This window comes from Chiroxiphia lanceolata, chromosome 5 (assembly GCF_009829145.1).
Source record: "Chiroxiphia lanceolata isolate bChiLan1 chromosome 5, bChiLan1.pri, whole genome shotgun sequence".
NCBI lineage: Eukaryota > Metazoa > Chordata > Aves > Passeriformes > Pipridae > Chiroxiphia > Chiroxiphia lanceolata.
In genome coordinates this window covers 61,878,515-61,901,023 of record NC_045641.1, presented here as the reverse complement: position 1 = coordinate 61,901,023, position 22,509 = coordinate 61,878,515, and the positions used below count along the sequence as shown (strand labels likewise).

The following is a 22,509-nucleotide window of genomic DNA, read 5'->3' as shown; positions in this document are numbered from 1 at the left end:
CTGAACTTGCTTAACTTTTTATGCAATATTATCTGTCATTTTCTTATAGAAGGATGACTATGTTTCAAATATTTCTTCGGTGGTTAGACATGTTCCGTTTAATATAAATTTAGGACTCTGGAAAAAGGACTGAAATAATCCCCTCAGATTTAGTATTTTGGTTTTACTTTGATTTTATAAGGCTACACTTGGGTTGTTACACTGACATTTAACTTTACATGGACACTCTTAGGAGACTTTTATCTGGATTCATGCCACCAGCCTGCACTCATCTAATCACCAAGCCACTTTGCTTGTGGAAATAAGGTTTACAGTATTTTATTATTACTTCTTATAGCATCCAATTCTCACTGGTGTAGCAAAAAATCCAGAAAACTTTAAGAACTGGATTACTTGCTTCAAAAGATGACAGACAGTACAATCAGCCATGTGATCTAAACCAACAGAAAATCTGACAGTAGAAAGCAGGACACTGAAAGACAAGCCTCCTGTGGGAGGCCTCCTGTCCAGTTAAGCTGATTGTTACCCAATTTGGAGCTGTAAATCTTACTTTTGCTTTATCAGTATAGCTCATTCTTTCCTTGAAAAAAGACCAACTTAAAAGAACTGTAGCATATGACTTCGTGGTATTTTTCTTTTTCTTTTTTTTTTTTTTCCACTGATACAGGTAATAACATCAAAACAGTGTTATTTGGCTTGTTACTCTTGAACTCAGCCAGCATTGGGTAGTTCTTTATGTAAAGCTGTCATCAACAGAGAGGCTTAGCAAAAACTCCTTATGCAAAACTGCTTTAATCTCCACGTTTTCTAAGGCTATTTTATTTACTACGAATCAGCATGACATCCACTCTAGGTCCTTAAGACTTCTGAGCAGTAAGTACATGTCATAACAGCAACAGTGATGTGGATTACAGTGTCATATTCTGATTCTTTCAGTTTATCAACAGGAGAGAGATGATGAAAGCTTAATGGATAGATCAGAAAATTCAGAGGTACTGCACTGACCACAGTAAGCAAAGCTGTTCTTGATGAGATCAGATATAACATACCCTAATATAGAGTATTTCTTTTTGTTTCTCCAAGACAGACATACCCAGCACATTTTTCACATAGTCAGTTCTTTTCCAGGAGACACATTTGCTTTGATGTCTGAAAACAAAATAACTGCTTTATATAATTCAGAGAAAAACAAAGTTTTGGCTCCCAAAGAAGTTTCTAAGGCAAAATGTAACTTCACAGAAGAGCTATTTCTTCACACGTTGCAGTTAATGGCAATTAGGAAAACTCCAAAATACACTGGAAAGAAAATGAGTGGTACTGCAACCCCTATAATGTTTCTGTTTCTCTTTAGAAGAATCTTTTACCTTTGTTTCCTGGCCAGTAGGAATTTTGTAGTTCCAAGAGGAGTCATTCCACCTATTTCCTTACACTCTGGATTCATTTTAACCAATATATGAAAGCCTCAGCAACTAACCATCCTAGAAATTAATGTTAAGAATGAAAAAAAAGTAACAACAACAAAAAAAATCAATAAAACCATTAGGAAACTATGAGGACAGAATGAACAATCTCTTTAATATCTTACCAGAAAACTCTTCAAAGTTCCTAACAGTTGGCCACCTCAAACCACAGCCATATCTTTTCTAGCCAAATTTTACAATATGCTCTGAATGAGAGAAATGAAAGTTATCATCACATTGTCTGGAAAAGGAGAAATCACACCAAGTCTTAGAAGAACCCACACCAAAGCCAGACCCTGAAATTGTTTCCCCTCTTGTTCATCGTGAATTCCAGCACAGGCGCAGGTACTGAGAAAAGCCTAAAGCCACATGGATTGAATCAGAAACAGCTTTGACAGATTTATTCCATAACACCTAGGACTTGATCAGCCAGACAAAGCACACCAAGCTCCATTCACGGTGATAACCAGCAAATACAGACTGGCCAACAGAGTCCTGCTCGTGCAGGAAAAGACAACGTGTTTATTTCAGAGGAGAACGCTCACAGGGCAGAAAAACTTCCTGCCAGTTGTGTTCTTTGGGATTTGAAGAAAAAGGGTCACTCCAGGACAGCCCTCCTCTCCCCAGCAATTACAAGTATGCCAGCATGATACACTGAATATGGAAGGTATTGATGGACAACAACATGATTAACTTCCAATCTTTTCCCAGTCTGTGGGAGGAAGGAAAACACGCAGACAAGGCCACAAGTGCAATGTCTGTGCCAAACCAAGGTCAGAACGCCGACACAATTTAAAGGCGTCAGCAGCATCGCAGCAGTGGGGGATTCCACTCACCACCACATTTTCCAGTGTTAAACACAAATAGGAAAGTCAGATTTTGGTTGATAACTCAGAATTTCAGTCATTAAGAAGTGGCTTCCTGGCCAAAGACATTGTCTGAAACAATTATGACCATTCCTTCATCAGGAGTCACGGGTGTCTTCTACCAAACAGATTTCATCAGCAAACACTAGAATCCAAAATGGTTTCAGAGCCTTTCAAAGGCACTGGGAGTCAGTAGATGATGCAGTCTGACTTGTATTATGTACATCATAGACATTTACTCCAAGCTACTCTACTGAAATCCCAAAATCTATGACTGGCAACTTCTTTTAAAATATAGAAACGGAAAAATGATCCATGGCTGAAAGACTCAAAACATGTTGTCTCTTGGTAAGGTTTTTTCAGTAGTTTATCACTTTGTGCCTTCAACAAATTTATCCTCTTGCTAATTTACTTATCTTTAGCCCTCAGCTCTTAGTTCTTTCTGACAGCATAGCACACTCAAAATGCACCAAAACTAGTTCTGCAACATCACTGCAAGGTTTCAGGTACAGATGAAATGATAAAACCCAACAGTTAAAGTACATATGACTAGTATTTTAAAGGAACCAATTTTGCACTCAACAGCATGTAATGTATCAGAGAAGATGGCTAATAGCCAATCTTTTTTCTTCTTAAAGTAACAGATAAACCCAGTAATATTTAAACTCTTGCATCACTTTCCTGTTCCTGTATTTTTTCCCTTTAAAGGCATCACTAGTTACTCTTCCCCTTTCTTCCTAGTGCACAACAACATTGATTTACAATGGTTTGATATAAATTCTTTCCTTCAAGTACACTTTTCTTCTAAACATACACCCTATTCAACCCATCCTCCTACACAGACCTAACCAAATGTCTGATCTTTTATTTTGCCATCATGTAATTTGATGTGCAATCTTCTCCAAGATCTCAATTTTAGCTGAATAGACAACAGTTTTATAAACACCCCTTTAAAAGCAAATACTGACCTTGAGGTGAGGCTGAAGGAAGCAGCAAATCCAGGAAGGAGATGCGAAAGAGAAAGAGTTAAGAGTTTGTGAAAACAGTGTCCAGAGATAAAGCAGTTCAAGAATAAAGGACAAAACAAGCAGATATAAATCAGGTAATGACACACAGACACACAATCCTTCACAAACACAGAGCTGCATGTTTTATAGACATCTAATTAAAAAAAAAAAAAAAAAGAACAAGAAAGAAAAGAAAAAAAGGACCTTTACATTAGATTACACCATTTCAATTAGAGGCAACTTTCTGTAGAGAAAATAGTCTCCAATACATAACAGTTCTTGGAAAAAGGAAATAAGCTGACTATAGAAAACTCTGGATTTAAATCACATCATTAGTAAGTATCCTTTGTCCAGAATTCTAACAAACATTTTGAAAATATGGAGTTTGACTATCCAAGATGAAACCTTATGTGTTCCTTTATGCCATCTTCTAGGGGCTTATTTTCTCTCCATGAACAAGACACACATTTTTTTCAGTTTTCCTGCAGATGATCCCGACTTGTTGGACAGAAAGGAGAAAAACCCCAACCACGGAGTAAAGTCTTCAAGACCTGAAGACTTGTCAAAGGTAAAAGTTCATCTTTCTTAATTTTGACATTGAACACACCCTTCCAAAGAGAAACAAAATAAGCATCTGTTTCTTCTTCCTGCCATATAATTCTCCTTTATAAGGTGCAATCTAAAAACAATAATGACCAAACAGGCATATTTTGGACAGTTCTCTCCAACATTGTTCAACAGCAGAATTGACCAAGACAAAATGCTGGAGTCCCCTGTATAACGTGAGGTCCCATAGGTTCATTATTGCTTTTTCCCCCCCCCCCCAAATGTCTCCAATATCTTTCATAGGCATCTGCTTTCAATTTCACTGATAACACCCAGGGAAGGCAACAAGGAGCCATAAATACAGAGCTTTTAATCTCGGTTTAAATTTGATGCTTTTTCACTCAATAGAAGAGAGGCGAAGTAAATGTCCTTCTGTCCCAAGTGGCAATTTGGTTTCTACAACACACATTGTACTTCTCCCATGACAAAATTTTGCTCTAAAATGGCAGGATATGGTCTGGAGAAAAATATTTCTATAGGATGGACTAACTGCTATGTTCTTTATTACTCTTGGTATATGGAGGCATGTAAATGAAATTTGCAGTCCTTATTTCTGGCATAAATTTTACTATCAACCATGTAGGGTATTGAATTTGTACAAGCAGCTGTTGTTGGTCTGCAACAGATTAACTAGTGTAAAGGTACTTTTCTTTGGCTTCTAAACTAACATTCTTCCAATCAAGCTCTTCAAGGACAGCTGTTGTAAAGGCTGTGCTATTTGGGGATTTTGGGAAAGATGAGACTTGTAAAATGCCAAGTATCACATCTCAGCATTTGATCTTGAAGCAGGTTATAATGTTCCAAAAGCCTCAGTTAATTCACACAGAAAAATGAGTAACTAATTCTGACTGAAATCCAACAAATTTAACAAAAGAGAAGAAAAATGTTAAAATAAACACTTGGTTAGATATGGGAAAAAATAAGGTATGGGAAAAAAAGGTTCACTTTTTTTATGACTGTTACCGATTCTAAATAATGAAAATTTAAGACTTCCCATTTTGTTATTCAGGGATCCTTTGCAATTCCTGGTTCTATTGTAATGATGTGATATTTTTTTTGTCCAGTTTAACAGTGGAAAAAGGTACAGGCTAGAACTCAGAACACCCCTGTAGAATTTAAATGAACTGTACTGTTCTTTCAACTGCTATTAAAGGTAGCATCTTTTGCTGGCACAGGATGAAGGCAAAACAGTATGCAAAAAACTATGCTGAGGTCACTTGCAATTTTCTGTATGCTGCAGAAGTATTATTTAGCCAGCTGCATGGGATTTAAATGGAGAATAATTATTGGTACATCTCCATTTTGCTACGGAATAAATTCTTTCTTCCAAAGAAAAATACAGTTTGTGTAATTGCTAGCCCCCCTTTCCATGTTTTTTTTTACAGGGGTACAAAGTATTTTTTTCAAAATGTAGATTTTTAGAATAACCATAATATTTATCCAAGCAAAAATAAGGACTATGCCCGAAAGCACATTAAAGCCGGACAAAAATCCGTCCGTTTTCTATCACTGGAACTAAAACCAAGGCAGACACTGGAAACTGTCAGTTATTAGGAAGTAAATGGAGATCTGCCACGGACTGGAGGTGAAGCCTCAGTGCACGGGGCTACATCAGTGAAATTGCGCAGAGGAGCACAGCAAGCATCTGCCCCAGGCAGCAGCCCCAAGCAAGCAGGGTCAGATCCATACCCACACATGCTCATGGCAGAGCAAAATAACAAGTTTTTTAGTTTGCACTCTTTCCCTTCGAGCAACGACACACACTTGCAGCATTCCTTACAAGATCCAGCAGCAGCGTTTCTGCCCAGCCCCATTAACTGTGTGTTCCGATGCAACAGTCACACAGGGAGATAAGACAATTGTAATGCCAACTGGTAGTCTCAGAGAAAGCCATTTTCCTTTAAAATACCATCTCGTTAATCTTAAAGATAAAGCCGACTTAAATCTGATCACTGGGTGTGGATCAAAATCGTCAGTGAGATGTGAACGCTTCAGTATTTTAATTAGGAAAAATGAATTTTAAAAGCTGTTGATTATTCCAGCTACAATTTTTCCCACATGCTTGTATATCATAGGGAGTGAAACAAGTCTGCTAAATTAATCTCAGATGTACTTAGGGCGGAGTTTATGTAACGATTTTCAGTCAACCTTTGAATTCCATTTGTTTGACAGTGAGTGATTGTGTATATTTACGACTCTGTCATTCCTTCAAAGCAGTCTGACAAGGAACAATAGGCATTTGATCTTCCTTGTGTCTGTCAAAGCAGAAAGGCTATTTATGTTTACCACTTCTGACATATTTTCTTGGTAAAAAGAATGATGTTTGGTCTTTTCCTTTCTTTCTGGGTTGATATTTAGAGGGATAGAGAAGAGATAGAGAGACAGAGGGAGAAGGTTTGTGTGTACATCCATGTGCACAGGTATGCATGGATCTAAGAGCACAGACTCGGCCACTAATATTACTATTTCACTGGCTTACTGGCAATTACTGGATATTCCTTTCGTTCTTTCTGTACTCCATGACAATGTAAGGATCTGACACTTTTTTACTATACCAGCTGTATAAAAGAGAGTTTTTGGTGGTTTGTTTTTTTTTCACTCCTTTTGTACTAGCTTGTGAGTATGGATACCCTCATATTGCTCAAAGATGTTGACTGAAACAAAGCTACAAAAAAGCTTTTGAAGAGATGTAGTAAAGGCAGGCAACAATAAAACCCTGATATGCAAACTAGGCTCCTTATTTGGACGAGAATTCTTCTCCTTGGGTTTTAGAATTATTTTAATTATATCGTAGCTCTTACACTCTACTGATCAAACAGCTGGATTAGGAGATATTTGCTAAATAAAACCCATCATTGCCACAGTGCAGGTAGATGACAACTCCTATATTCATTAGAGATAATAAGCATGAGAGGGAATGCTTGATAACCACCCTGATTTAATGATAAAAACAAAGAGGACTTCAGCCCTACAGAAAACTTGGCAGGAAAAGAAGCCTTCAAAAAAGTTCACAATCAGTGCTTCTCGTTATTTGTACGTATTTCTCTAGTGCAGGGTCCTTCTTGGAGGATCCAAGACCAGATCCTTAGTCTTGGATTAGCAGACAAACCACACTTTCAGCCCATGGTTGAATTTAACAAAGGAGTCGGTCTGTACTCAGTTCCATGGACATGAATCACTCTGTTTAATAGTGTCAGTCCTGCCTGCTTGAACATGGACATAATACTAGGGCAAATACCAGGCTCTAGGTGTTTCAGTGATGGGATAACACAGCAGGCCCATTCAGCCAAAGCCTGCACCAGCCCTGACCTCTCACCATGTCAAGGGCTGGACTAATTGGGGTTCTTTGACCTTGTATTTCAGAACAGCTGTTTCTGCAATATCACAAAGTTTCAGTTTCTCCGAAAACACAGGAAGAGGGAAAGAATGGGAAATAAAGAACAGCTAAATAAAGAACAAATCGAAAAAGGATATCCCATTATATGAAAAAGGTGAGGATGGATTGAGGAGTCACCGTAAAATCACCATGATGGCTTTTTTATCTGGTGCTCTCTACAGATGGATTTGCAATTACTGGCAGTGTCTCTCTGTCTGTCTTTCCTTAGATACAGGTTTCAAAAGCGATTAGTGAGTCTGAGTGTTGATCTTAAGGCACTTTAACAAAGGTTGGCTTTCAGAGGGCAGACACTTGCCTTCTGAAAATCAGCACACTTTCAAATGTATGAAGTTAAATACCTGTAAATGAAGGTGCCTGCACCTTTATTTTTATCTGTTTAAAGCAGTTATGTTGATCTAAAATGGATTTAGTTTTCCCCCTGCGAAACTTGATATGAGACTTCAGGAGTAATGCTCATTTTGTAGGAAGAGAAAGCAAGACTGAGAAGAAAGAAATGACTTCTTCATTTCCTGGCTCAGAAATTATGAAAATCTTAATATTCAACAGATCTGTGTACTCTGAGGGAGAGCTGAACTAACTATGGGCCTGACCACTTCTTTCCATTACAAAACCTTATCCCCAGTTGATTGCCAAAGATTAACAAATCTTGCTGATATTTTCCACAACAGGTGTCAACCTCACCCAGGATTTTTTGGGGACAATTTCGGCTATGTCCTTCACATGCCAAAGGCAGCATTCTCGTGGAAAAAATTTGTTCATATGGTTGAAGACTGTATTACTTCACTGCAATATTCATATATGCTCACATAAGAGGTGAATTAAAATTACAAGGCAATCTTCATTTTGGAATATTCTAAGTTTTGAGTGATTTACCTTAGAATGTTAGTAGTCACTTAAGCTATAGATTTTTGAGGGAAGCGGATGAAAAACACAACAATAGATTCTGCCTTGTAATAATACCATTTGACCATAAGACAAATATATTTGATTTGCTTTTATGTTTTATGGCACCAAAATGGATTAAAGTATTTGAAAATAATATTTAATTGTTTCAGGTTTTCCTATGCCTGAATCAGAATTCAATTTATTTTTGGAGGACTATAATGAGTTACGACAATTACTCAAGGTTAACTTTAACGGTGATGATTATGACTTTATAAACACCTTTCTTTAATTTGATAACATCTCTTTTACTTTAAATTATTTATATGCCCTGAGGTGGTTCTTGCTTAGGAATTCTATAAAAAAATATTTAAAAATTCAAAGAAACAACCAACTTGAAGACCAAAGACAATTATTATAAGATGAGAGTAGTGGTTTGAAAATATGTATTTCAACTTCAAATTGTTGACTTAAGCATAGGGCATAATTTACTAGTACAGTTTCCTTTACACTATTCTAGGAAACTGTAAAGTTGATGGAAAATACAGTTAATTTCTCTCTCCATCTATCCTTCACGGAACACTACACAAACATATCACTGTCTTAAAGACATACAAAGTAAGAAACTTCATTCTGCTGTCCACATTTTTCAGCACTCCTTTGAGATCACCCAATTTTTTAAATCTTTTATTTACTGTTGAGAAGAAATATTTAAGATGAGGACGATACCCTTTGGCTGCTACAAATCAAAAGTTGGAAGGCTTCCTCTTGAACAGCACATCCTTAAATTCATTTTAGAAAAACTCTCCAAAATCTCTTTCTTAAAATAGCCACCAACTCCTGCTTGTCCTTAACAGGACTGCTGGTATTCCAAAGCTGAGCGCTGTCTTCCTTAGTTCCCAAATCAAAGTCAAGCTTCCTCCAGGAAAATAATGGTAGTGCCCTGTGTCCTCACAAGAGCTACCTATCTTATACAGCGAGTGTGCTGAATGAAAATCAATTTTAAACCTGTAACTGGAACCGGGACTTCCACATATATTCACTCAGTGCTTACTTCTGAAGCAACACATACATATATACTTACTGCCACCTCTCAGCTACAGTCAGTCCTTATTTGCACAGTACATGCACACAAACAGGTCTGCATGTAAACTACCCATCTGAAGGCTGTGAAGGCCATGTCCCAGATAAGCAGCATTATTTTTCTTTATCTTCTTTTCTGTTTGTTTTCTTATTTCAGGATAACGATCACAATAAATCTCAAGAATAAGCCAATACTGACCTCTATCAATGATACATTTTAGAACACTTGAAGAACACTGAGTTTTAGCCGGTTCAGGTAAAACTGATAGCAGAGAGTTAAAACACAGCAAGAGAATTAGAACTGAAAAGCAACAGCTTCTGTTGAGTTTAAATCAAGGAGAATAGCAGCAAACCTCCTCTGGACTGTGGTCACAACCACTGTGATGTGAATTGAACGCAGAGACTGTCAGAGCTTGTACTTGACAGCACTCGTTCCTGTTTGACCCACGGAAAAAAGCGTAATTGCAGCAGACCCAAAGAGCAGCAGCAGCAGGAGCAGCCGGGCAGCCAGCGGTGACATTCCAGCCCGGAGGAAACAGAAGCCTTAGAGAGCACTCACTTTCCCAGGAAGTCCCACACAAACCCCCCTACGTGTTGCGGTGCGGGGACCGACACCTGGTAGGGAGGGTGCAATTTGCGGGAGGCGTGCTTTCTGAGGAAAGGCACGGGCAACAAAACCCCGCACGGACAAAGCAGAACGAACTCGTGGAACCAGGACGGGACAGTGTCAATGGAAAGGAAAAGGCGAGGGAGGAAACAAAACACAAAATGGAAAGTTACAGAGAGAGAGAGACGGGAGATTGTGGAATGGCAATACAAAAAGCAAACAGTTAGTTATAAAGAAAGTGAACAACCAGACAGCTACAAAAAACCCTCTACACAACATCGCAACTGGGGACAGGAACAAAACTTACAGGGCTGTTCAACCACAGAAGAAAAGTGGACTTAGGGCCCACCTTCTCGTAAGAAAAAACAAAATCCTCCCCACAGAGAATATAAATTAATGAGTTTGTGCTTTTTGTGCTTTCAACCTTGTGTTTACTCTAGAATATTTTTCAAACTTCTGCATAGCATGCACCATACTAATTCCTTTTTTTTTTATATCTTTCCTCCCATTCACAGCTGAAAAACAATGTCACCCACCCAGAAATTGCAACAGCTACTGAAGAGTGGAAGCATTTCCCACCTCATTTTAATTTAAACCAAAGGCAGCTTTGCCTACATTGAAAAGGCTTTAAGAGAACAGTTTTCTGCTTTTTATGTAATCTTCCTCTCCCTACTTTCTCTTCCCCTTCTCTGTTCCTCCATGCATACTTCCCTAATAAGTGACACATTTCTTCTCTTCCATGGATGAAACTGTGCTACTATTTCTCTTTTCCTGACCACAGATGGTCTAGTTGTCACATATAACTAGCACAAGAGAAAACTGCGGGGAACAGAGACTTTCTCTTTTGAAAAATCTCATTTTTGTTAGTACAGTTATTCTCTGAATGTGACTTATTTCTTCTCATCTTGCTCTACACAGAATACTAATGGTTCCTGATAGGCACAGCAATATTCACTATTTTGCCTGCTGACAAATGCTTCTGCAAGCACTGGGGTTCTTTGCACAGCAGAGTTTGAACAGCTGTAGAAGCATTAGAAGTCAAGATAATTTCTAGCTCGCTCTGCACAGATCTCAGCTTAGGAAAGACTTTTAAAATTACCTATTTTTTCCCAGGAAACCAAGACTCTAGCTCTTAAACATCCATGTAACATGCCTGGATATATAAGTTCAGCCATGAAGGAATACTTTATAAACAAGCATGGTAGATAAAACCAGGCCCAACCTATACATTTAATAGGCATGTTAAGACCTTTGCTTTGTGCAAAAACTCACAAGAAGAAATCAAGGTTCTAGGGAATAGTGGTTTGGGTAGCAGCTGAAAACAACTAAGGTCAAACAGAAATGGCAACAATTATTCAGAAAAAGAGAAACTACTACTTAAAACCTCACTATAAAGTCTCTGAAACCTTCTATCCTTTTCTCCAGTGCTGTGATTATATTACAGTTCCACCTGAAAAATTATTTCAAGTCTTGATACTTTGCTAATTCACCACACTAACAGTATCCACCTTAGATCTGAAGACTTCTAGTTTCACTTACAGTGAACTAGTTGTGGAACATGAATATTCTTAGATGGTTTCCCCCTTGATTTTCTCAGCTGCTGGAAATCACATGGTAACAAAAGCAGTCTTTTCTTTAATATAGTTGAAATACACCTATTCTAATTAGTAGAAATAAAAGAAAACATATTCTATGTTATCTGAGTAGAAAAGACGACAAGTTAAAAAGAGAAGAGGACCACTCAATTTTTTTATAAGAGTGAAGATCAGGTGGTAAGAAGGAATGGATAACACTGAATAGTCAAAGTATTCACCAAATTGCTATGCAATGATGTCCAGTCATTTGAGGTTTTATATTTTCATATTAAGAGTATGGTCTGTGGCTGAAGCAGCAAGGAACTACCCTGCAACATGAAAAACAAAAATTGCTTTGCAGATCTCTTGAAGTGCATCTTTTCAAAGAAAAAAGTTGCTATCTAATTCTTTGAAGACTGGTTCCAACGCTTTTATCTGTAGAAGAGAATGAGATCCATCTGCATTGCTCTTCTTTGTTATTTTTCCCTTGTAGACTATAAACACTTTTGATTATAGGACACTGGTATGTGTCTATTCACTGTTTGATGCTGCAAGTCTCAGTCATGATTAGAGGCTTGCATTACAAGCATAAGTAAGAAGATTCTCTTCCTGCCATTTCACTCTCCTCTAGGAATCAGGCTGAGGAATGACACATTTCTGACTTGCTTTTCCTAAATAGAAGTTACTTCTGCACACAGAAAAAAAATTAAGGCACTATGAACATATTTCTTCCCTATACCCTACTTCTAAGGTAAATTTGCTGCTTAGACCTGATCCCTACTAATCTTGCATGCCCTAAGATGATGACATGGTGAACTTCACACCTGAGATAGGCACCTCAAAAGAACAGAGAAAAAAATCACACAGACAAATGACTTGTAACTGCAATGTAGCTTTTCCATGTCTATATTTAAGGAACCTGCTCTATCAACCTATTGCCTGGATGTTCTGCTGAATACATTATGTATCAATAGGCTGAAAATTCTTGTCACATAGGAAAAAAAGGAAGACAAAAAGAATGTATCCTCACCTTTGGGTGTTCAAGCCATAGGTATAAAGAATTTGGGTCAAACAAAACAACTTCAACAAAACCAACAGGATGTTGCTTACAATGATAAAAGAGAGAAATCCAGATGACAAGTTGAACTGTTTCGGAGCTCTTTAACTTTCAAGGAAAAGAGAATGGACTCCTTACAAAAGAGTTTTTCAAATCATTCAGAGGGGCCCATAATCTGACTATCAGCAAGCCAATTAAAAATAACCATTAAATGCAGAACCTGAAATGTCCTCTACTCAGTTGCCCTAATTTTCCTGACACTAAATTGCAGAGCAGTTGAATAGTGAAGAGATACAAATTAGAAAGACTATTCTGGCACAAGGCAAATGGGAACAATCAAATTTCCATTTTGTTGTTCCAAGTTCGTGATTCTTCACAGTGAATGGTAATGTAAACAAAAAAACCCAAACAGGTATTACTGCCTAGAAATTCCCTCTTGGCCCACTGTGAGAAAACCAGAAAATGTTCTGTGAGAACACAGAATCTAATCAGGTCTTTCCCAAGATCTACTATTTATAATTGTGAAACAAATGTCATGGAAACATCATAAATCATAATTTTTGTTTGGGGCATTATAGTCTTGAAAAAGTATCTTGAGCACCCTGGCTCCAAACAGAGAGACAGAAAATGCTGAAAAGGGCCAAATCGCATTTTGTTTGGACAAAAGCAGATCTATTCACTAGGCTTCACCTGGGACAGAGTTTACCTGTGTCCCTACCAGTACAAAGAGTTACCATGGACTTGTCAGAAGAATCTGAGTAACTAGTATGACAAGTTCTTAAAAGTCATTTGTCTTATTTGTTTTGTGAGAGCCATGCCTGAGGAATTTATGAAATCGAAACAACAAACTTCTAGAAACACACCAGTGCCAGCAACTTTTCCCACCCTCTCCATTCCCTCACAGCTCTGTCTACCCTTCTAGTTCTGTCTACAGTAACCCTATTTTTGAGCAGCCACGTAGCGAAAGCACACATTAAGATACCCTCTTGCTTACAATCCACCACAATAAAGGACTGAAGATAGAAAAACTCTAAACAGACTTTCCCAAAATAGGCACTCTAAAATTTTCAAGACAAGAAAAACAGACGAAACTTATCTCTAACTTTAATCAGCTCTTTTGCTCCTCTATTAACTTTATGCCACTCTCACCTCTCCAGTTCTGCTATCTTCTTATCCTTATCATTCTTCTCATTTTCCATCTCTTTCAAGATTTCCAGAAGACGATCCACTTCAGCCTGAGCCTTGCTGGATTCCTCCCGATACCGTGTTACCTCTCTTTCCAGCTGCTGCATACGATCACTCAGCTCTGGGCTGGCCCTTGCCTCCAGTGTTGCCTCATGAGCCTGTAGGAAAAAGGTTCAATAAAAAAAAAACCACTTTCATCCACATGTATGTATTTTACAAATACTATGACAACTGCAAAATGCTATCTAGAGACCTATTTCAAAACGGCAAGATTAATTATTACACAGAAATATACGGGGCATGTGCTACTTTCAAGTATGGGAAAATACTTTCAGGGAAAAGAAAAATTTAAAACAAATTTAATTTTTTTTAGTTTAGCCTAAAAATGATTGTTAATCCGAAACAGAATCGAAATAAAAATGAGGTAAAAATATGAAAATATTAAAAAAGTTTAACTTCTTTGAAAGGATTGGAAAAGAAAAGCAACTGTCAGTCTAAAAGTTCCTAAAATACACTTTTAAAACAGGGATAGGACTCTAGAATTAGTTACCTGAGGAATATATAATAATCTATATAATCTACAAAAACAAAACATCAGTTAATAACTACAATTAATATAATAACTACAATAACTTCAATAACTACATCAGTATGCAAAGTGTCAGATATATTTGCACAGATGGTGCTGGTGTTCTGAAGCCCTTGCTAGTTATGTGAGCCATATAGACCAGGATTAATATGATTATGGTTATCTCCTGAAATTGTCTTTGTCTATTTATCTTGGAAATATATAGGGACAAAAAGTATTAGAGGACTGTGGATTATATGATCCCAATGAAGAGATGGTTTGGGTTTCTTTTAAGTGGTTTAGTTTGTTATTAACATCACTAATTTACTAGTAAAATTAATTCAACAGTTCCCAAGCATATTAGATACAAGGAAAATGCAGTATTTATGGTGGAAGTTAAACTAGCTGACTAAGGACTATCCTTTTATGCTCCCCCTGCATCTTGATCTGCAATTTGGTATCAACTAAAGCTATTTCAGAATTGCTCAAATTTGCTTCAGTGAATAGCAGGTTTGATGGAGCTAATCTGCTGATGAGGATTGCCTGCAAAATCAAGGCCTTTCTCTTCTCTGAAACAAACCTCCAAGAGAAAATAAGACTACAGACTTTTCTCTCCACCGTGTGCAGCTGCAGAAAGTTGTTTTACAAGCTGCCAATGTTCTGCTCCAAAGCACACTAAGTCTGGATCTGATAGTAAAGGACTCTGTTGCTTTTAAAGGTAATTGGAGAGAACTGCAGCAGTATAAAACACAGGGTTAGAAGCTGCTGCTTCCAAAGAACCAAACAGCAAAACTACACTTGGCTAAATCTGTTTAGTTATTCAGTAAAATAAGACTGGAGGAAAATATCCATTCATTGACCCCAACATTTTTGCCTTGAAGTATTTTATTTTTAATTAGCTCCTTCAAAGCCAAGGCCACATTCTAGTGAAATCCAGGAGAATCTTGGAGTAGAATATTCTAGGACTGAAGGATATCTTGATGCCTGTCTTTACTGGGACTATGACCTTGGGACAGAGCTGGGTTTCCCAAACAATGGAACGCTTCATGTTCCAGGGCCTTGGCCCTGCAGCTCCCACCTTGGGGTCAATACTAAACTGTTTTGGCTTTATTTTTTTTTTTTAAAGACAGGAATTCCAGAAAGCTGGTTAACCTGTACAGTATTTTATCCTAGAACAAAATGCCTGGCCATCCCGAGGTCTCCCACTGAGGAGTGCCCGATAACCAAAGATCACGGAAGAACAGAACTCTTTCCTGAGGCAATGGATTTAGGAAGACTAAAAGGCTCTCTACTTCTAAGTGACTTCCAAGTCAAACCCTGACATCCCTCCATCACTGAACTGTAAGTCTGAAAATCCTGCTTCCGAGTTTCTGACTGAGACACGGACCCAAGTGCATCCCTGGTGAGCCTGGAAGCTTGAGAAGCCTTTAGGAGTCAGGGCTCTCAATGCTTCCAGATTCCTTACTGCCCCATAAGCACTTCAAATTACACGCCCTTGGAAAGGGCTCTCTACAGCAAGTGGAAGTGTAATTAATGCTCTGCCAAGAGGATGCAGACTCCAGGAGGACATGGCAGCAGTGAGCCTGACAAGTGTGTCAGCTCCATGAACAGCTGCAAGCATCAGGGGACATACTTGGCTTTGGAAAGAGAGTGTTGGTGGGTGTTTCTGAAATGCCTTTTTGGGATTTCCAACCTGCAGGAAATCTGAAATATTTTATTTCATTTCCTTTTCAACCACACCTAAATTTCAAAGAAAAAAATCCATCTTTCCTTCCCAATTACAGGGAACTGGGAATACTGGTTTTGAGGGACACCTATACATCTACTGGGGGTATCTATATTCTCCTAAGAGACACTGTGTATAGAGTTAAGTCCGGATTTCACAGAGCCTGAATTCTTCTGCACTGGATTTAGGTATGTTTCCAACATCCCAAATTGTTTGTTTTAACAAATACTCCTCCAGGCTCTTTAAAGTCATCCAAAATACATGATCAGATAATCAAGAAACTCCTTTAAAAAAAAAGAAAAAACAAAGTTGGGCTGTTAGCCTGGCTTATTAAACTGATTCAAAAGAAGTTATAAGAGCTAATGCAATTCTACTGTCAGAACAGTCCTGATTTATATTACTCTGCTAATAAAAGCATCTCCACAACAACCCAAGAGACACTACCGAGAAGAGGAAATAAATTTTCTTTTTTAGAAAATTAGCCAACAAGTCAGTATGTCTGGTTCTTATAGAACCAAAGGGCTATTTACACGACATAAATTATTAGTTAAGACACGTAACACATGTTATTTGTATATAATGCAACATAAGTATGGATACTTTCACCTAACACAAAGAGAACGTTATGTGATATGGTGTAAACTGGAGACCACTTCCTGAGTCGAGAATTACTGACTGAGTGCCTTTGGTCCATTTTGTGGGTTTTGTACAAAATACGTGTTTCATGACCATATCTAAAATCCTACTGGATTCATTTATTGTATAGGAGAGAAAACCAGTGCATTTAGAGGTTTCCCACAAACTCACATCAAGATCTGGAACACGGGAAATTGGCTACCTTCCCAATGCAACATTGTGCAAAATAATTCATCAGTTTGGTTGTGGTTTTTTTTTTTAACCAAAAAGTTAAACTCACATAACGAATTCCTATATTCACAGTAAAAAACCCCCACATACAACTTCTCCTACCCACCAAAGGTGTACAAAAATTCCAAAATAAGTAGTAATTTCATTTTTGAAACAGAGTCAACATATAAAATGACAAATGCAGTAAGAGTTTCTTCTGTATTATGAGACTCTAAGAAGTATATTTCAATAAGTTCGACTTCCATCTCTGCCTGACACAGTATCTGTAAATCTGCGGTCTCTTAATATAGTTACAAACAAATGTGAAAATGCATTAAAAAAGTATAATGAAGATTATATAAATTTAAAAAGCAGCTTGCTTAGGGTGAAGGGAACACTGCTCTTTCTCCTCTGACAAACAAGATTCTGCACAGGTCATGGAGTTTACCTCAATATAGGCTATTTTAAACCCCTTAACTGTTACTATGATCCCATCATTAGCTCTCTAAGTCTGTTCCTGTGTGGAGTCAAACAGGTGAATTTAAGCTACTTTCAAAAGCACAACCACATCTGCATGTTTCATTCTGCATTGATCTGCCTAAGAAACACAGCCACATTTCAGCTAGAAAGCAGCACTTTCTTAAACTATGTTTTCACTAGCAAAGCTCATCTGATCAGTATTAATCTTTGCCAGTGTGAATTCAGTTTCAAATTCTAAGTGGTTCAGGACAGAGAATAGTTTAAGCTCACTACTCTGGATATGCTCTCACAGTTCTTAAGAGGGACTATAAACTAAAAGGTGGTTTAATAGCTTTCTGCTTTCCTGCTCTTAGCCATCATTTCCCATCTGGAATGTGGTAAGTGATGGGGTGAGTGCTTCAGGTACCTAAGAAATATAAGAAAGAGTGATTGTTCCTCAAATAAATGTACTATAATTTCTATTGCTTCCACAGAAAATCAGCTGACAAAGCCAACTTCTACAACTAAAACAAAGATGACCAATGTTTCACAGAAATAACCACTATTTACAGATGGAGAGAAGAGGAAGACAAAACACATTAAAAAGAATTTTCTAAGTTGATATTTCTCGTGCCAAACCCCTCTTTATTAAGAGGAAAGGTAATCTTACACAGCTTAAAGCATCCCAGAAGCAGGGAAGAAAACAATAGCACAGATCCAATGTAAAGGTTCTAAAATGTAAATAAAAATTCCAAACATTATGACTAAGATTCCAAATCAATATTCCTAAAAGATTAACTAAATCAAACAGCAAATAATTCACAGCAAACACTTTCTACTTTTACCTATGAATTGAGACAGTAAATTCATTTTAACATTTCACATATAAATATTGCCAAGAACTTTTGGCCACAAAGTGGAAGTTCCCAAGAACCTGAAATCCCATTTTAATCCACCCTCCTACCTCCAAGGGTGCCTCATGTCTCCTAAAAATAATAAATGCACACACAAATACAAAAATATATTATGACTATTTACTGCAAAAGACAAACACACATACTCACTTTCTGTACTTTTCATATGATGAAGGCAGCAATTCAATTGATAAGACATTTGTGCTGCCTTCTATTGTCTTTATTAGCTTCAATAGAATTACAAATTTAAAAAACAACCAGACTTTCTCTTCCTTTAGTTCCAAGGCTCTGCACACCACATATTGTAAGAAAGCTTTTTGAGAAGGCTGTAATGGAAGCAAAAGGCTCAGGAAATTCTCTCATACACTATGCACTGTAAACTTGAGTCTGTCACAAAGAGTTATTTGTTGTCTTTTAACCATCTTTAAATGGTTAGTCTTTGTTAATGTAACTCCAAATTTTTGACACCGAATAATGTTGGAATCACTTCATAAACAAATTATTTTCTTTATAAAAAATTATAAAGACGGGAAGATGCCTCAAGAGAAGGCAATTACTATCACTTAAAAAAGTAATCTCTTCAGAAAGATATCAGTTCCATAGTTGTTATTAGACATTGAAAATTTGCTCTCTTTGGAATTTACAAAAACACAAACAATGTATAAAGACAGAAGGGAAATGTTCAGGGAATGTCTGTCTTTATGAGCAAACTTCAACCCCCTCACCTGCCTCCTCTGATCTGGACTTTATTCACCTGACCACAGGCTACTACTATTTTACAGAAACAGAACTCAAGTAACGATCAGATATTCAGGACCTGCTTTTGGACATTCAGTGTATGGCTCTATACTTGGTTTCTTTTAAATTGCAAAACGACAAAAAAAAATATTTCCCCAATTTTCTTTCTATCATGCTAATCATGACTGCAGGCTATTTTTTGGCAAATAGTAACTAATCAACTTCATAACATCACCAGTGGGAAATGAGGATGTGTTATTATACCTGTTGTGCAGGGGGAAGAAATGAAACGCAACAATATCCTGCCTTATTCACTCAGTGCTTTCCTACTACTAAAAAAAATTTGATCATCTAATTTCTCTAGATGATTACCATCTCCCTCGTATATCTCTGGCTCGCTCTTGGAGCATTTGTCATGCAATACTGAAGCCAGCAAGAGCCTAGCAGACAATAATTTAGTTATAAAATGCTGTAACAACTACCTCACAGTGAAAAATGAGAAAGACCACACAACGTGGCACTGGTCGTTTCCCAGCTTTTGGATATTTAATTTTTCAAAGTGAGTGTTATCTTAGCAAGGTTTCTGGGAGGGGTACAGCAGGTAAGTTTAAATTTTTTAGGTATAAGAAATGCAGGGAGAAAACCTCTCCAACTTTCCCCTGCATGAGAAGATGCTGACATTGTCATGAAGCATCATCAGGACTGGAACTTTCAGAGCCATCATATAATCACAGAATGGTTTGGGTTGGAAGGGACCTTAAAGATCATTTACCATTCCAATCCCTCTGCCATGGACAGGGACACCTTCTACTAGACCAGGTTGCTCAGAGCCCCATCCAACCTGGCCTTCACAAAGCCTCTTGTACCATACCCTGTACACTGGCTATATCATATTGGAGAATAAAACACAGTTAGTTCCAACTTTTTGTATTTTCTGACTTCAAAGTAATGGGAATTCTCAGAAATTTTGCATGCTATTATAGATTTTGAAGAGAATATGCTCTCCTGACACTAATTCTCCTGCCTACTTGCACCAAGTATAATCTTTTCATATTATATCTCATTTTCCCAACCTCTTATCAACACTATTTAGCCAGGTTCAAATTCCACTCCTCTTATCCAGGCAGATTCCACTAATCTATCAATTCTCCTCATCCTTTTCCTATCACTTCTTTTCAGGTTTGGGAGATTTTCCTCCAGTTATATCCAACAGCACCTGTAGCCCCATGTCTTCTGCTCACATACAACCCTCTCTTCTTCCCCATGTCCCAGGTTCAGTGGAATTTTCATCGTAACCCCAGGTACTCATTCTCCCAGCAAAATCCAATGTGTTTTCTCCTCCCCATGGCTAACATTCAGCACCAGCTTCCAATCTTAACCTTGTTTTTCCTGATGTGTCCTGCACACTGAGGTGTTGATTCCTGCTTCTGCTGTACTTGTATCCAGCAGCTGCTTGGAACCAGAATGGTAACTGGTGAATGGTCTACTTGGTATTGCTGCCACCTGTCAAATGGGCAGACCTAGGAGAGAGGCTGTGACAATGGATAGAGACAACGGAAAGGTCTTCCTCCCTTTTCAGGATGGGGTAAAATCAGTGCAGGTGGAATATTTGGGAAGTTTCATTGCTAATCTAGCTTCCTACTGAGCACAAACAAATAAATAATGCATTTAACCTTTAATTGGTTTAGATAGATTTAAACAGGAGCATCAAAATCTGGTATAAGGATAAAATCTTTGAATGAAAAATTACTAGTGTTAAAAAATGACTAAACCCAACATATTTCTGTTCCAGGAAACAGTTGCTATGGCTGAGTTTCTTTCAAAAAGACAAAACCAAATAAAAATCTCAGACTGAAGCAAAAAACGTAAGAAACTTTAGCTTAAAGATTTAAAAGGTTTTGCAAAACCAGAAACAATTGATAAAGAGTCTATTGAACAGGATGCACTAAACAAGTTTAGTAATGGGCTGTAACAACTTAATCTGTAGGTTTGGAGTTTGGAAAATTATTTTAAAGTGGGGGAATGTATCCATTTATGAGAAAACACTTGAATCTGTTTTTCATATCTGAACACACAAAACTTGGGGAAAAATATTTTCCGTTGTGAAATACTAAATAATTATATACTTCAAATGCCATATCCACTAACTTTATAAGATATCTTTATCCACTGACCATATCCACGCCACACCTACTAACCTTCAAGAAAATTGTTTGGTTTTTTCTTTGTGCACCAAACACCTTAAAATATTTATTAATGTCTGTTTTTACATATAATAAATAATTCAAAATGCAGTGTAGGAGTCTCTGTGCCCTAGTGCATTCTAAGAGAATTTTCTACTGCACAGCACAATCCTCTTCACAAATCTAGTCCCATAAATGCATTGTATTATCTGCTCTATTAAAATAATTTCTAATATGGGATGCCACTAAAACTGGACTATTGCAAGCACCAGCAATTCTCTGACCCTCAGACAATGATTGTCAGAATAGACAGCTACATTTACCCTGAACATTGTCAGGAGTTACACAGGTATCAGACTCATGAAAGTTTTGTAACACCATTTTTTATGCACAGAGCCACAAAAGAAATCTCTCATGAAAACCATCTTGGATTACGTAATTTACGGTGTCAAGATATTATTATACAAACACTCCTCAACAGGAGTGCTCTTTGACATCAAACAGGAGGCTGGTAATAGGATCCAAAATTAAACTGACATAGTACTAGCGAGCTTAATGGTTACACAAGTTTTTAAGCACTCTCTTACTTGCTGTAACTTAATTGTTATTTCTAATGCGCTGCTGTACATCGTGTTACAGAATACTTTCATGCAAGAAGCTTGATTTGCATGGAAGTTCTACATTCTTGCTCTGCAAATGCACAGACAATGGAGACGACAGAAAAGCTACAAGACAGTTTAAGCATCAGCAGCAAAGGGAAACAAAAGCATTGACACAGTATTAAGCTGACCAAACAGAAATGCAGTTAGACCAACGCAGTCAAACAGTGAAAACATCTCAGAAAGCTTTTCTGAACATGACTGGTCAGATATACCACAGCATTTTGTTTGTATCCATACTATCCATACCTACTACTAAAGTAATTCAACAATATACTCTGTGTTGGCCCAAATATAAAAGCACAGGTGAATGCACATGCAACACAAAAAATTAAATATGCCTGGCAACAGCCTCTCAGGTTGCCAGGGAACTTACTAGCTTGGATGGATGACTCAATAAAACTTCAGGGTGCTAAAAAGGGAGAAAGAAGATAGGAAAAGATGGAGAAAATTTGGGATAGAACAGTGTGAGAGAGAAAAAGAAAAGATGCAACAAGAAAAGAATTTAAAATAATAGCTGCAACATTAGTTTACTGAGACGACAGAATCTTAATTAGTGGTTTTAGCATGCATTACTAATCAGCTTTTGAAACAGGAGAAATATGGAGAGTTACCCTCATGCAAGTTCCAAACTTCACCTTGATTTTTCAGTTTAACAGATTTGCCCAGTCCCCACATATTTAACATAGTTC

General features: G+C 37.5%; 1 protein-coding gene across 14 annotated transcripts in view; it reads right to left on the bottom strand.

The window, feature by feature from the left end:
* Positions 1 to 22,509, bottom strand: part of ERC1 (ELKS/RAB6-interacting/CAST family member 1) — a 289,340-nt gene that overhangs the window by 151,943 nt on the left and 114,888 nt on the right. For 6 of the 14 annotated variants that reach the window (XR_004357059.1, XM_032687654.1, XM_032687661.1 and 3 more), the window contains 3 exons: positions 22,194 to 22,229; positions 13,689 to 13,882; positions 3,295 to 3,306 (listed from right to left, as the gene is read on the bottom strand). Coding sequence is in view for 11 of the 14 variants with exons in the window: in XM_032687654.1 (XP_032543545.1) it covers positions 3,295 to 3,306; positions 13,689 to 13,882; positions 22,194 to 22,229 (242 nt within the window). In the remaining 3 variants the exon portion in view is untranslated. The remainder of the gene's footprint in view (positions 1 to 3,294; positions 3,307 to 13,688; positions 13,883 to 22,193; positions 22,230 to 22,509) is intronic. The other 8 variants (XR_004357060.1, XR_004357061.1, XM_032687657.1 and 5 more) reach the window with 3 other exon arrangements.